This window comes from Tamandua tetradactyla, chromosome 1 (assembly GCF_023851605.1).
Source record: "Tamandua tetradactyla isolate mTamTet1 chromosome 1, mTamTet1.pri, whole genome shotgun sequence".
NCBI classification, from domain to species: domain Eukaryota; kingdom Metazoa; phylum Chordata; class Mammalia; order Pilosa; family Myrmecophagidae; genus Tamandua; species Tamandua tetradactyla.
Genome location: NC_135327.1, coordinates 180,500,197 through 180,517,427, shown reverse-complemented (window position 1 = coordinate 180,517,427; position 17,231 = coordinate 180,500,197). Strand labels below are relative to the sequence as shown.

Sequence of the window (17,231 nt, the reverse complement as noted above, 5' to 3'; positions counted from 1 at the left end):
TTCCAGCAGTTTCCAGGTATATTTTGGGATGAATACATATAGGAACTGCTTCTATGTCCTTATTTTAAATAATTCCAGGCACTTCATGTAATTCTTTGTTTTCCAACTTTTTCCAGCTGGCGATGATACTGAGTATTTTGTAAAGCTTTAGAAGTTAGCTACACTACTTTTATTTTTGAGGTCTAAATTGAGATAATAAGCATTGAAATCAGGGACTAAAATATCAACCTTGAGTGATTTCACCTATGGAGAAGAGGCAGTAAGTTGAAAATAAAGTTTAATCCAGTCCCCTCTTCTGCATGGAAACCTGAGGATTAGAGAACTAAGTTCTTCCCTTATACTTAGGTCTGCTTTAACTTCACAATTTAACTTTTCTTTGCTGATCCTAACTCATTAGCAACTTTCTATCCAAGTCTCGTAGACCCTTCTGACATCTCTGTGTCTTCTTTCACACTGTCCCTCCTTTGTGCTCTCTCTTCACTAATTTTCCAGTGACTTAGAGTATGATCCAGGTTTAAGCAGACATCTGCCCACTAGAGAGATTCTAGCTGGCTAGATTTGAGAGTTGAGCATCCCATCTCTGGATCGTCACACTGCTCCACGTGAACTCCATGGTGTAGGTGTGGCATGTGTTGGATCCCTGAAGGGGAACTCCCAGGGACCTTCTCAGTAGGGTGGTGTGGAGAAGGGGTATCTAGATTGTGGAAAGGCTTCTGCAGACCCAGTCCACCCCTCCTGAGTCAAGGGAGGGTCCCACCATGATGAGGAGAGAGGGGAGAGAAAAAGAGTAAACAACTGCAGATGAGAAACTTGAGTCCCCAAACTACTTCAAAATACTTGCACAAACAACTTTAAAAAAAAGTTGTTATTATTATTTTTTGCAATGCTCCTGAGGTTTCAACCTAGGGGAGTAATTCAGGGATCATTGTAATTAGATAGAATTTTCAGATGTTGAAGCTCAGAATCAATTGGGAAGAAGGCGGAGGAGCAGACAATACCTGCGGACACGTGAAAATCCAGTATCAAGATCTTCTCAAACCAACCTCCACAGATGGGATTAAAACAAACAATGAATCTATGGAAAATCCCTTTTCCCTTTTGACAATCCATAATATTGTTGAGGGTGTGTGGCATGGTTAAGAATCACACCAATCCATTAACTCCCTTTGATAGACTTAAGATCTGAATGTCAGGCTTCTGAGTCATAGCCAGAGTGATTGATCAAAAATGTCAATTTCTGATCCTCCATGTCTTGGTCTGCAATTCACTTCTGCAGTTTCATCTCTCACCACGCTCTGCCTCATTGTTCATAAAACTGAAAGGGATGTTAGTTTATCCTTGGCAGATCTTTCTGTTTCACAACGCTTCTGTCTTTACCCTGAAGCTTCTTCCTCTATTTTATATGTAAAGAAATAGTTAACTCTATTCAATCTGTCAAGACAGTCCAGGCATCTTAAAAGGTAGCTTTCATTTTACCGCCTCCCCTGTCCCCCACCCCCCAGCTTTTGCATAGCATGCATCTTCTGGGTACTCATAATTCTCAGTAAGCGTCTCTATCATAGCATTCACCATCTTTAGTGAATTCCATGACTAATATTTGTATTGGTCTCCTTCTGGTAGATTCCAAGCTCATGAGAGTACGCATGGGAGCGTAGTATGAGCTTATGAATGTTTGTTGAATAAATTAGGTATTCCTTTAGGATTATTTGGAGCCAGTTTGAAACAATTATTTCTTAAACTCTTCTTCTTACAAACTTTTCTTTTCCTCAGGCCTTTCTCATTGTCTGGGCAGTTGTTTCCATGCTATATGTAATGCCTCCATGATATAAACCAGCACTTGCTTCGTGACATATTAGGATGTTTCAGACTATGCTAGAGTTACAATGCTTTGTGGAAGATTCATGTGCTTATCTAAGCTGAGTAATTCTTAATTGTTTGTCTGCACCCTAAAATAATTTTCATTGTTTTCATTTATGGCAAAACTCAGAGCACTGCCTCTTGAAAGTGAGATCTTCTCTGTCTTGTCCATCTTTCTATTACTTCACCTATAACTGCATCTGACACAAAATGGGTGAATGAATGCATCCTGTTCATTTCCCTCTAAAGAAAATTCGACTGACTCTTTGGGAAGTTGTATTCTCCTGTTTGACCCCCACCTTTAACTCTTGAAACTGGAAGGAATAATGTTTTATTGCCCCTTAGGAGTACCTAAGCTTACAATATCTAAAAAAAGTTTTGTGGCCAATGAATTATTCTATCTATGACAGCATGGATGAAAAATTTCTCCAAGGTGTGTTTGGATTGAATTGTAAACTATTTTCCACTTAGAGAAAACTAGACTGTTGCATATAACTAGACTTTGTGTTTTGGGCATATAGAATGTGACGTCTACAAGAGTGTTTGAAACTTATTAGTGAATCACAATTGTGTAAATGCCTGAGTAGATTTAGGCAGTAAGAAAGAAATAAATTATTTTTTCCTGGTAAATTAGTATTTGACAAATCGTTCGGTTTCATTTAATAAACTACCTCTATTAAAGCACTATAATAGCTTATCCTGGAGGTAGCAGTAGAGTTAATAGAACTCTCTTAAATGTGTGCATTAGACTTTAGTTTCCACCCACCAAGACTAATTTAAAACAATGCAATGCTTTCATTCATGCACTTACTATTAGTGTTAATGAATACCATATTTTTGGAATAAAAGATGACTTTTTAAAAGAAATAATTGTATTTTTGCCTGAATGTAAGTACTGATAACTATGTACAGCTAGTCAAGTACCCCTGCACAACTCCAGAGGGCTGTATTCCCATAAATTGCAATGTAAATGGCAAATCCTAGACTTATGCATTGTATAACCTGCCAGCTTTATAGTTAATAGCCATTTCTTGGAAGTATGAATTGAGATAATTAGGTTTTCCATCTGAGACAAATTAAAAATGAACAAAATCAAGTCTGTGGCCACTCAAATCTTTTAGAGAATTTGTAGAGAATTAAGAAAACAGCTTCTTAGTGCTTAATTTTTTTTGAAAGGTGTTAATTACAAAGTATTGCATGCATAATAGTGGAAGCTGAATTGAGATGCACACTCCACCACAGCCGAAGGTGGAAAGGAATAACATCAAAGTAACATCAAAATTCATATTGCTCTAGGAATCTAAAATGGGAAAGTTCATTCTCTAGCAATTCAGTTGGACATTTTTAATATACTGGTTGGTCGTTAAAATGACTCTAGTATTACCTATTAAGTATAAAAGATAATTTGAGATAATCCCAACCTGACTTGATAGCAAGGCTAGGTATAATACAATGCTTAGCCTTTGCTATGTATCTAAAGCTATTTCTGAGTTTGATAGGAAGCAACTATGTCATTTGGTGAAACTGAAAGATTAGTTGTGATAATTAAGGATAGAATTTTATTGCTAAAATTATATGAGCACACAATAAAGCAGAACTTTTAAATTATAGGCTTGTATGATATGTGAAACAATAGACCCACATTGGCCTCTGTAACGACTGGCATAACGACATGATAATTATAAACTACACTTTAGCCCTTGTAGCCTCAAGTGTAATTTAATGAATAGATTAACAAGGAGCAAAAGGGACTAGCACTTACAAAGAAAAGGGACTAACAGTTACAAAATCCTATTTTGTGCTACATACTGTGCTAGGTACATACTATTCATGGTTCATTTAATTCTCCTAATCACCCTGGAAGGTAGATATTGCCCTCCTACTTTATATACTGAATTTCTGCAAGATTAAGAAATGCTCATGATTACCCTGCTGTAACATCAAAGTTAATTTTGACTCAAACTCCATGCTATTTCCACTATACTAGGATGATTCTTAAATGGCAATTACATGTACAAACAGCAGTATTTCAGGAAAGAGCAATTATGATATCTACTAAAGAAACCTTTATTACAAGTTGTAAACCTGCTCAACTGATCAAATATTATTTGCTTTGGTTGATAATGACCTAAAATGAGGCATCTTATACTTTTTAAAGCTCTTTAATATTGTCTAATTAAAAGGACCTTCTTTCATTTCTTGTTTCTTCAATCCACTTCAATAAATTATCTTCAGAACTGAATTTTATCTGCCATGATGATCCTGCTTTAATTAAAACACTCCAAAAATGTTAATGTAAAAGGAAACTGTTTGGCTTGGACAAGGTAAAGCATTATAGACGTGGAGATTGAAAAATACCAAAGTAACCTTTAATCTCACTTACTGGTGAAGTTATATGTTATATAAATAACTGGGAACATGTAATACTTTTGTTTCAGTTAAATTTTTATTTTAATCAAATTATATTCAGCTAACACTGCCCATATTTCATACTATGTAAAGACAATAGCAATATGAACCAAAAGTGAAAACTATTGTTTCCCTACATGGATTCCATATACTAAGTAATAATGGTAAAACTAATAGATACTATTCATTAAGCACTTACTGCATGTCAGGCACTGCATTATATGCTCCTCAAACATTATTATATTTAATTCTTCCAACAACTCTATGACCTGGGCATTCTTATCTGCAAACTATAGAGAAGAATGTTGAGCTTAATGAAATTAAGAAATTTGCCCAAGGTCACAGAAGAGTTGAACCAATGTCTAATATGGGCTCAGACTTTATGTTTATTATCACCAAAGCCCATGATTTTAACCACTTCTCTATATTGTTTGTAATTGGATGTTATCTTAGATACCAGGATTTATTTTTATTTTTAAATGAGCAGTTACTATTTGGAAGTTTCTTCCTATTATTGTAATTTCTCCTTACAGGGAACCAAAGTTCTGCAGATGTTCATGTGGTACCTGAATCCACGACAAGTCTTTGATCTTTCTCAGGAAGGGCCCAAAGATGCGTAAGTCTGGAAATACCTTCCATGTTTCACATCTGTTTTAGGCAAAGAGAAGGACTTTTGGTTTTGAGGTCCAGCTCCAGTATTTAATTATCTTATGAAATATTTTTTGTCCATTGCTCAACCACTTTCTCACTTATACTCTCTTTCATTTAAAACTTCCTGTAATGTTTCCTTCCTACTCATCTTGGGTTACTTTATTTGAGGATGTATCTTCTCAGTTGTTAACTCAGTGAATACGTCCTAATACACTGCTCATGTATATATAATTGTACATTATCAATAAGTCTGTGATTTGAGGGAGACCCATCATTTTTCTGCGAATACTTACACACTTTGGAAGTGAACATTTATAGGAGTGTAAGTGTATCTCTAAGGAGGGTGACCATATTTGTTTGTGAATATGTTCACTTATTTAGATTAGATATTGTGTTATATATATGTATGTGCTTTTACGTGTATAGTTGAGAGAGAGACAGTTTCATTGATTATACTAACAGACTACAAACCATTGTGTTGGAGACATTTTAATCCCTGCTCAGCCCCTCGTAAGCTTCTTAGAAATCTCATTCTCTGTTTTTGTTAGAAGTGTTGAGAAATAAAGAAAACCTCAATGTAGATGGCATGAATCCTTTTTGATAGAGAAGGGACATTTTTGTTCTCATCTGTTTCCCTTTTTTAATCCTATCTATTAAAGTTTCAGAACTCTTAATGGATATCAATTATTATTTATTATTATTTTTTTTACATGGACAGGCACTGGGAAATGAACCCAGGTCTCTGGCATGGCAGTCGAGAACTCTGCCTGCTGAGCCACTGTGGCCCACCCTCAATTATTCTTTAACAAGTAACAATATCAGAAGCAAAGAAGTAACAACTCTAGGAAAATAGTATTCCTGTGTGAAATGGATTAATTAAGTATTTTAAAGATACAGAAGAACATAAATATGAATATTAATTTCTGCTGTTACTCTCAATCTATGAATTTCTTTGCCACTAGAGTTTGCTATAAGACTGTTTTTGTTTTGTATTTAGACATATTAAGGCAAATCTTCAACCTTGACCTTTGCTTTTGTAAATATTTATTTTCCTTAAGACTTTATCACTTTAGCTAGACTTGAGATACATAGATACATAGATCGTAGGCCACAAAGAAGAAAATGGTGGGACAGGAAATATTGTCAAGAAAGATTTATTAGTTTTAAATAGATGATGTTTCCTAGAATAGAATCACTAACAGCTTCACTTGAGCAAATTTTTAGCAAGAGTGTATCATTTCTTTATCTATTTATTTCTGAGGTAACCACATGTAAGGTAAAATTATCTTATTTCAGGCAGACAAATTTAAAATAAAGAAAAATCAATAAATTTCCAACTTTGGTTTGGTGAGTTTGAGGGGGGTTGTGAGTATGAGTGAGTTGAGATAAAAATGAAATTCATGGTATGGTATTAATGATAGTAGGGTGTCCCTCTTTGGTCATTCTTTGGAAAAGTATTCCTAGGGTTAAGATTGGAGAGTGTAAGCTTGAAAAATAAATAGATCCAGGAAAAGCTAATTAAGTACATGGAGAAAACTTATGCAGTTTAAAGCTATATTTACCCCTGAAAAACATGTTCTTAAATTTGATTCATTTCTGTCAATGTGAACCCATTGTAAGTAGGAACTTTCGATGAAGCTACTTCAATCAGAATGGGTCATTAATCAGAATGGATCTCAATCGTATCATAAAGGGCTCCTTTATAAAAGGAATGAATTGGGACATGAGGCGAAAAAATCACAGATGAAGCAATCAGAAGATGAAAATCAATGGAACTTGGAGGGAAGGGAGAGAATAGGAGATGGTACCATATGCCTTGCCATGTGACAAACTAAGGACCAAAGATCACCAGCAGCCAGCGCCAAAACACCATAGTCTTTGGACAGAAAGCATCACCTTGGTTATGCCTTGATTTGAATATTGTCCTGGCCTCAAAACTGTGAATAAACAAATTTCCACTGTTTAAGCTGAGCCATTTCAGGGTATTTGCTTAAGCAGCCTAGAAAACTAAACCAGATTTCGGTATAATAGAAGAGTGGGGTACTACTATTGCAAATACGTAAAATATAGAAATGCTTTGGAATTGCATAATGGATAGAGGCTGAAATTGTGAGGTGCTTGATAGAAAAAGCTTAAATTTCTTGGAATAGACTGTTGCTATAAATGTGGATGCTGTGATGGTTAGGTTCTGGTGTCAACTTAGCAAGTGATTATGCCCAGTTCTCTGATCAGGCACTCATTGTCCTGACCCTTGCTGCAAGGGTATTTAATGGCTGGTTGATAAACTGGACGGCTGGTATATGAAATCATCAGTCAGTTGATTGCATCTGTGGCTGATTACATCTGTGATCAACTAAGGCATGTCTTCTACAATGAGATAATCCAATCAATTGAAAGCTTTTAAGGAAGAAGAGAGACTCTTTCACTGGTTCTTCAGTCAGTTAGCCTCTCCTGTGGAGTTCATTCAGACTTCTTCAGAGCTGCCAGCTTCACAGCCTGTCCTCTGGATTTTGGACTCTTCCGTTCCCACAGGTTGTGAGAGACCTTTATAAATATCATATTTACAGATATCTCCTATTGGTACTGTTTTTCTAGAGAACCCTGACTAATACAGCTTGGTACTGAGAGTGGTTCTTGAGAAACAGAATCTTAAATATGTTTTTTTAGAATAGATTTCCTACTCTGATTAGACTCAAAGGCACTAATGACTCTGTTTCCAATAATCAAGATGGCACTGATATTCCACGGGATGAGCTGGCAAAAGAGATACTCAAAATATCACCATTGAATTCTGCTGACTGTACACTTATACAAGGCAAGGCTCTGGGTGAGAATGTTTTTGACACCTGTAAAGAGTTTTGTAAAATTAAGAGGTATAATAATATTGGCTGGTTGTTGTTAGATACACTGGATACAATGATGAGGGAAAGGGATGAGCTGAAGGCTTCAAATTTGAACCTTACATACCATATGAATGATGTAAAGGTTCCATGTGTGCCCTGAAAGAAAATCTTGTTTCCTGTGGTCACAATTTTTGAGATCTCTGAAAACCAGATACAGAGCTTCATTGTGCGAGTAGCAGATTTACAACATAAGCAAAATCTCAACCTCCCAGGGTGTCTGTTGTTAAATTAAGGACTTTCATCAGAAAAGAATGGGATCCTGAAATGTGGAGTGGTGATACATGGCTTGATAATGATGGTGATTGGGAGACAGGGTCCCTGGAATCTGCTGAACCTTTGCTAGAGAGACTGTAATGGACTGCTGAGGAAAAAGCTTCCTGATATCCAGCCTGCCTTGAGGAAACAGCTTCCCAGCCTCCAGTCTCCCCAGAGTACTCTGCCATCCGACCTCCACCTAGTGAGATTAGTCCTTCAATGCCTGTTAGCCCTGAACTCACCTCCCCTGGGGAAACAGCCCTTACTCTGCTGTCTGGAGGGACTAGTCCTTTTTCACCGGATGAAACTGCAATGGAATGCCCTGAGGTAATTGGCTTGAAAGACACTTCTATTTCACTTCATGACCCTCTCCTATAACCCCTCTTTTCTTCAAGACCAATAACTAAAGTCCCAACAGGACCTGAAAGGTGAAGTTCAAAGTGTGACCCATGAGGAGGTATCCTATGCTTCCAATCTATATAGACAGAAATCAGGGGAATATGTGTGGGAATGAATATTAAGGGTGTGGGATAATGGTGGAAGGAACATAAAGTTAGATGAAGCTGAATTTATTGATATAGACCCACTAAACAAAGATTCTGCATTCAGTGTTGTAGCTTGAGGGGTAGAAAAGGCATTAACAGTTTGGATAGTTGGCTGAAACATGGATCCAAAGGTGGCTGACGTTACCTGAATTCAAAATGCCAGAACTTCCCTGGTATAATATAGATGAGGGGATCTAGAGGTTTAGAGAGATTGAAATGTTAGAGTGGATTTATGATGGAAGACCTGCTCACACACCCCAGCAATGTTCAGAGGATGCCTCTTTCACTAGAAACTTGAGAAATAAATTTGTGAGACTAGCTCCATCATCCCTGAAGAGGTCTGCAGTTGCCCTTCTCTGTAGGTCAGACATTATTGTGGGAACTGCTGTCACTGAGTTAGAATCCTTAAACACAATGGAGATGATTGAATCCTGAGTTGGCAGGAGCTATGTGGCAACAGTTAATCACTGTAGAGAAGATGGGTGTGGCCACCATAATGGACAGCAGACTTAAAGCAGCAGTCAAAATAATCTGACTCCCAGAGACTTGTGGCATTGGCTAGTAGATCATGGGGTACCTAGAAATAAAAGTGATGGGCAGTCTACTAAATTGCTGTTTGGTTCCATGCACTAGGATAACATTCCAGATACCCACAACACCCAGATGGGTTCCTGAACCAGGTAAGTCCTGAAATCCAGAGGGGCCAACCTCTCTAGAACATTTGCATGTCAGGGCATGGGAAATAAACCCAATAAAAATACAGGGGCCTTTCACCTCAGTGAAATTTCTAGGTATCCAGTGGTGTGGAGCACGTCAAGTTATCCCTTCTTAGGTGAAGAATAAGCTGTTGCATCTGGCCCCTCCTACAACCAGAAAAGAGGTGCAAACCTATTGGCCTTTTTGGATTTTGGAGGCAACATATTCCTCATTTGGGTGTGCTACTCTGGCCCATTTACTGAGTAACCAAACAAGCTGCTAGTCTGAATGAAGGCTGGAACAAGAGGTGGCTCTGTGACATGTCTAGGCTGCTGTGCAAACTGCTCTACCACTTGGGCCATATGATCCACAGATCCAGTGGTGTTAAAAGTGTCAGTGGCAAATAGAGATGCTGTTTGGAGCCATTGGCAGGCCCCTATAGGAGAATCACAAGGCAGACCCTTAAGATTTTGGAGCAAAGCCTTACCATCTGCTGCAGATAACTACTCATTTGAGAAACAGCTTTTAACCTGCTACTGAACCTTAGGAGAGACTGAACCAAGTTATCATGAGACCTGAGTTGCTTATCTTGAGCTGGGTGTTCTCTGATTCACCAAGCCATAAAGTTGGGCATGCACTGCAGCACTCCATTATAAAATAGTAATGGTGTATTAGAGATAGTGTTTGAGCACATCCTGAAAGCAAAAGTAAGTTACATGAGGAAGTAGCCCAAATGCCCATGGCCCCTGTGCTTCCCACATTACCTTCTTTTTCCCAGACCAGAGCTATGGCCTCTTGGGGACTTCCTTACAGTCAGCTGATTGAGGAAGAGAAAACTTGGGCCTGGTTTACAGATGGTTCTGCGTGATATGCAGGAACTACCCAGAAGTGGACAGCTGCATCACTACGACTTCATTCTGGGATGTCCCTAAAGGACAGTGGTGAGGGGAAATTCCCCTAGTGGGCAGAACTTCGAGCAGTGCACCTGGTTGTTCATTTTGCTTGGAAGGAGAACTGGTAAGAGGTGTGTTTGTATACTGACTCATAGGCTGTTGCTAATAGTTTGGCTGTATGGTTAGGAACTTAGAAGGAGCATGATTGGAAGATGGGTGATGAAGAGGTCTGGGGAAGAGGTATGTAGATAGACCTTTCTGAATGAGCAAAGAACATGATGACATTTATGTCCCATGTGAAGGCTCACCAGAGGGTGACTTCAGCAGAGGAAAGTTTTAATAATCACGTGGTTAAGATGACCTGTCCTGTAGATACAAGTCATCCTCTTTCTGCAGCCACTCCGGCCATTGTCCAATGGGCCATGAATAAAGTGGGCATGGTTGTAGGGATGGGGGTTATGCATGGGCTCAGCAACATGGACTTCCACTCACCAAGGGCGACTTGGCTACAGTCACTGCTGAATACCCAATCTGCCAGCAGCAGAGACCCATACTCTGTCTCCAATATGGCACCATTCTCCAAGGTTATCAGCTTGCTAACTGTTGGCAGGTTGATTACATTGTATCACTTCCATTGTGGAAGAGACAGCAATTGTTCTAACTGGAATAGACACATATGGGTTTGCATCCCCTGCATGCAGTGCTTCTGGAAACACTACAATCTGTGGACTTATGGAATGCTTTATCCACCATCATGGTATTATATACAACATTGCTTTTGATTAAGAAACCCACTTCACAGCAAATTAAGAGCAGGAATGCTCATGAAATGCTCATGAAATTCCTGCTCATGAAATTCTCTTGTTTTACAATGTTTCCCATCATCCAAAGGCAACTGAGTTGATAGAATGGTGGAATGGCCTTTAAAGACCCAAATGCAGTGCAAACTAGGTGACAGTACCTTGCAGGATTGGGGCAGTGTTCCATAGGAGGCTGTGTATGCTCTGAATCAGTGTCCACTCTATGATGCTGTTTCTCCCATAACCAGGATTCACGGGTTCAGGAATCAAGGGGTGGAAATGGGGGTGGCAGCACTCACTATCACCTCTACTACTCATCTAGGAAAATGTTTGTTTTCTGTCTCTGAAACCTTAAGCTCTGGCCTACAGGTCTTAGTTCCAGAAGGAGGAATGCTCCTACCAGGAGACACAACAATGATTCCATTGAACTGGAAGTTAAGACCCAGCCACTTTGGGCTTCCCATGCCACTGAATCAATTGGCATGAAAAGGGACTACTGTTCCCTCTGGGGTGACTAATCCTGATTATCAAGGGGAGCTAGAACTATAGCTACACAATGGAGGTAAAGAAGTGTTTTCCTGGAATACAGGAGATCCCCTGGGGAGTCTCTTAATACTACCATGCCTTGTGATTAAAGTCAATGGAAAACTACAACAACCCTATCCAGGCAGGACTACCAATGACCCAGAAACTTCAGGAATGAAGGTTTGGATCACCCACCTGGCAAAGAACCACAGCCAACTCAAGTGCTTGCTGAGGGTAAAGGGAACAGGAAATGGGTAGTTGAAGAAGACAGTGATAAATATGAAGTACAACCATTTGACCAGTTACAAATAAGGACTGTGATTGTATAAATATTTTGTCCCTGTTTTGTTATCAATATGTTTGCATTTGTACATAAGCAAAAATCTTGCCTTCCTTTTATCATATGACATAAGTTATATTGTTCATGTTACAGTATTTAAGTTACAGTATTTAAGTCATATGAAGTTTAAGAGTGAATGTTACCAAAGCACTTGTACCCCATTTTGGAAGGATGTAGTGTGTTTCTGGTTGTACGCAGGACAGCTGAGTATTGCTAGGCAAAACATTTCTGTTATTGTTTTCCATTTGGAAATTAAGCGTGTTTCAAGGTAACGTGTCCAGTTGCCAAGTTGAGAAGGGTGGACTGTCATGGTTAGGTCCTGGTGTCAATGTGGCTGAGTGATTATGCCCAGTTGTCTGGTCAGGCAAGCACTGGCCTGACCGTTGCTGCAAGGCTATTTCAAGGTGGGTTGACAAACTGGAAGGCTGGTTAGTAAATCATCAGTCACTTGATTGCATCTGTGGCTGATTACATCATGATTAACTAAGGCGTGCCTTCCATAATGAGATAATCCAACCAGTTGAAGGCTTTTAAAGAAGAAGAGAGATTCTTTCACTGCTTCTTCAGTCAGTGAGCCTCTCCTGTGGAGTTTGTCCAAACCGTTCATCAGAGCTACCAGCTTCACAGACTGCCCTACAGATTCTGGACTCTTCCATTCCCACAGTTGCATGCAACACCTTTATAAATCTCATATTTATAGTTCTCTCCTGTTGGTTCAGTTTTTCTAGAGAACCCTGACTAACACAGCTGTCAAAATTACTTCCATGTGTGTGGAGAGGAGCAGCCTTCCACTGGTGCTTTGAGAAGGCAGGCCTTCCACTTTGTTGTTCAGAAAGAGTGCTGCCACCCTGTGCTCAGAGATGACGGAACCCTTTATAAAGGAAATGAATTCTCACATGAGTGGAAAAAAAGCCACAGATTGAGTAGCCAAAAGCTGAGAATCAGCAGAACCTGGAAGAGATGGTTGAGACCAGTAGACACCATCATGTGTCTTGCCATGTGACAAATGAAGAGCCAAGGATCATTGGCAGCCAGCCCCAGAGTACCTCAGTCTTTGCGAAGAAAGCGTTGCCCCAATGATCCCTTCATTTAGACATTTTCCTGACCTCTAAACCATGTGCAAATAAATCCCCATTGTTTAAACCTAATCATTTCATGATATTTGCTTAAGGAGCCTAGGAAACTAAAACAACATATAAGGAATATTGATTGCCAATTAACGATGCTTTCTTTTGAGAAAGGAGATGGGAGAGTATTTAAAAAAAAGAAAAGAAGGAAGTCAAAATCACTGAGGAGAAGAATGTGTTAGGAACTAATAAGGAAAATACCATGTTTTGATATTTTAATAGGAATTTTGGAAAATAAAACTTTAGTACATCCAAAATTCCCATTCCAATGCTGGCCATTTAAAAATAATATTTGCTGCCAATCTCGGATGGTTTTGGTGGAGTTAGTCCTCCCATGATTATTTGGTAAATAGTTTTAATAGTATTGTCTCCTCATAAACTACATTTTCAACAATGGGCACCCCACCCCTATGTTTTCTCTTTAGTATAGGCAGTGGTGTGCTCTTTTGTTTAATCTCTTTTTATTTATTTCCTCTACAGGCTTGAGTTGTACAGAAAAGTACCAAATCTGCGAATTCTGGCCTGTGGTGGGGATGGAACGGTAAGACTTTGAAATAGAATTCAATTCTCTCCTTTATTTCTTCTTTCTTTCCTTCTGTTCCTTGTGTGAATTCTCTTTCTTCATTCACATCTCACAGTCTTTCCAAGTTCCTAAGATACATGTCTCTCTATGTGGGAATCATAGTCTCTAAGGACTAGAAGAGGTTTTGTTACTGTTCTCATGGACACATACCTGATCCCTCTAAATTATGCTCATTCCATGAGCTATACTATATCCTCTCTTGTTCTTCAAGGAAAGTATGTGGTCCTATCATTAAATGCAAATATTATAAATGGATGAATTCTTTTAAGAGTATAAGTTGACCTGTTTCCATTTGTGCTTGTATTTGATGTAACAGTTATTAAAGAGAACTGTATAGACAAAATTGAATTATTGTATTTATTTACTAGTAGAAATAAAACTCAGAATTATAACTAACTTGGCTTGCTTTAATGATCTTAGTCCAATTTATATTCATTTTTGAAGAAAAGATGAAATTGAGCAGAAGTTTAATATCACAGATATATTTTCCCCTGATTGGTTTGTCTTATCTATTTCTCCATTTTGCCTCTATTTATCTTGATATATTTAGGAAAGCTAAAGAATTGAAAACTGTGTAATTTATATTCTGGTGTCCAGTGGCTTTTTCTTCAGGATTGGGCTCTCCCATTATTTTTGGTTGTTCTCTAATCTCCCTAATTTGAATGTATTAGTCTCAAAGGTAGCAATGAAATTGTCTCTCGAATTTTCTCTCTCACAGCACTTAATATGGCATTTGATGCTCATTATATACTAATAAATGTAACTGAAATGAAATAAAACAATGGTTCCACTGGTTCCTCAAGATGCTCTGTGAGGAGAAAAACTTTTTCAGTTGGGGAGTAACTATTCTTGGACATGCGCAATGCACATTATTATTTTCTAAAACTTATCAATTTTATAGCAAGGAAGCCAGGTCTATTTAACTTTGTTTTATCCAGGGATTTCCAAACTTATTTCATCCTTTTCACAATACAAGTTAAATTTAAACCAGGGTGCTTTGGGTATATCTATTTAAGAATGTGCTAATGTTGAATTTTCCCAACTTCCTTTGATACAAACTATATCCACAGTAATTCTTTGGAAATAGATATACTATGACTTTCCTAGCTCTACCATTTCCCTGGTCAGTTATCTTTAATAAAAAGGCAAACTTATTGTTACTTTTTACTACCATTATCTTCTGTATTTTAGAATCTAATGACTTCCCTATATAACTTCAACATCCTACTCATTTCTTTCATCTTTCTCTAAATCTTGGTGATAGCAGCAGACAAGTTTAGAATCTTCCCATTGTCCTTAATTCATAGTTCTTCCTGTTTCTTAACTTAAATAACCACAATTTCAAATTCACATCAGTCTTCCATTATATCTCCATATCTAGGTCTTCATCATGGCGTGTATATCACTTCCCAAACCTCCCCATTATCTACTCAACCTTCCCAGCACCTCTTCTTTCTGTCTGCTTTCTTTTTTCTTTCCTCTATTCAGTAAGAAGCATTGTGCTAGGTTATGTGATATTGAAATATTCTCTGCAATTAGTTAAGTATTCAAAGATGGAATTTTCAGAGCAGACAGTAGGGAAAAGAACCAAGTTCAGACACCTGTGAAACACCTGTAATTGTGGAGCAGGAACCAAAGTCCAGCCAGGAGTCTATTCTGTCAGGAAAACAGACCAAAAGAGAAGTTTCAAAAAAGAGGCAGTGATTATTTCCTTAAGGAGAGACTGAAGAATTACCATAGAATTTGCAAAGTAAGATTTAACTGATGTTTTTCAAGAAAGCCATTTCAATGGAGTGTCTGGGACAAAGCCATAATGATGAGTACGTGGGACTTGGGACATCCTTAAGAACTCCTAATGGTCAAATCCAAGTACAGAGCTGACTCTTTAGGAATACTCTCTTATACCATTAATATCACCTTTCTCCTTGATATGTACAGTACCTAGTTCTCCACCTATTTTCTCATCCATTATCTTCTAGCATCATTGCTTTAAATGTCCTATAATTAATGGATATTCCACAAAGCTAAAATTTGCTTTCTTTTCTATTCTATAAAAGAAGTTTATTTTCATTTAGAAACCTATGTTCCTAACTTCATTCTCACATCCTTCCGCATAACTTACAGATGCACTAAAAACATTCACACTCGAGTGTTCCATAATCCCTGGCAACAGACATGTCTAACATAAAGTAGTTTATTTACCCTAGAGATGGTGAATACTTTTGAACTCATTATTTTCTCAGTTACTATTTTCTCAGTAGTAACATCTGTAGTGTAGTCATCCACAATCAAAGCTTTGCTTATCTTGTAACTTATTTGAAAACAGGTTTATTTTACTTAAGCTTGTTAAATAAGGTCTTTTGTTAAAAATACGTGAGTTTTATGAAATTTTTTTCAAGATATGTGATTGATATAGTTTTATTCATTCAAAATATGAAACTTTTATTTTTGGATGGAGGCAGAGTTTATGTAAAGAAAAGGCAGTGTGATGGATTCACAAAAAAATGCTGGCTTTAGGCAAGCGGCATATAATTTTTCAGGATATCAAGTATATATTTGATATAAGATATCCAGCTATTAGTTAGTGAGTGTATCACTGTAGAAGCCATTAAAATTCTGTCAGTATAATGACAGGACTCAAGGAGGAACCAGAAATAGAATCTTTTTGACTGATTGGAATGAGAAGAAATTCACCCTTAATCATAAGTGAATGGAGTATTATTATTATTATTATTTAAATTTTTTTTTTTTTCATGGTCAGGCACTGGGTATCGAACCCATCTCTCTAGCATGACAGGTGGGAACTCTGCCTGCTGAGCCACCATGGCCCACCCTTGAGTATTATTTAATATAGAAAAGTTTTACAATAATTTTGGTAAAAAAAAGAATTCTGAGACTTCAATATTTCAGTTACTTTAATTTTATGGTATTAAAAAAATACAAATAGGCAGGGTGATACCTTTCAATATTTCATTGGGAGGAGGGGGAGTTTGGTTCTAGTCCTGGTTCGACCACTGAGTGTTTCTATGACTTTCTGCAGTCTCATTAACCTTGTTTGTAAATTTTCCTAATCTGCGAAGAGATACATTTGGATCGCTAAGGTTTTTCACAGCTTTATTCACAGCACTTTTATAATAGTGCAGACAATTGCTGTATAAGAGACATATAATGTAAGCCACGTTTGTAATTTTAAATTTTCTAGAATGCACTTAAGATTAAAAGAAGCGCATGAAATAAACTTTAATAATATATTTTATCTAACCCAGCGTATCCAAAATATTATCATTTGAACATGTAATCAATATAAAAATTATTGAGATAGTTTATGTTCTATTTGTACTGTCCTTGAAATCTGGCATCTATTTTACACTTAAAGCAACTTAATTTGAATAAGTCACGTTCAAATTATATAGCCACATCTGGCTAGTGACAACTGCATTGGACAGCCAGGTATAGTCTCTTTGTAACTGGTTTACATAACTTTGAGGTAGTCACATAGTTATCAGATGATCTGGTTCCATCTTTGAGTCCTAGACTGAGATAAAACTTAGCTAACTCAAGAATGATCTCAAACTTTTATGTTTATAGCCTAGAAATAGTCATGCTTTGATCTTGTGGTAAATTGTGTTCTCTTACTTCCTTGGTCA

At 37.6% G+C, this 17,231-nt stretch overlaps 1 protein-coding gene across 1 annotated transcript in view; it reads left to right on the top strand.

Annotated features, from left to right (window-relative positions):
* Nucleotides 1-17,231, top strand: part of DGKI (diacylglycerol kinase iota) — a 506,760-nt gene that overhangs the window by 263,990 nt on the left and 225,539 nt on the right. The window contains 2 exon segments of the mRNA XM_077143510.1: nt 4,800-4,882; nt 13,482-13,542. Of these exon segments, the coding sequence (XP_076999625.1) occupies nt 4,800-4,882; nt 13,482-13,542 (144 nt within the window).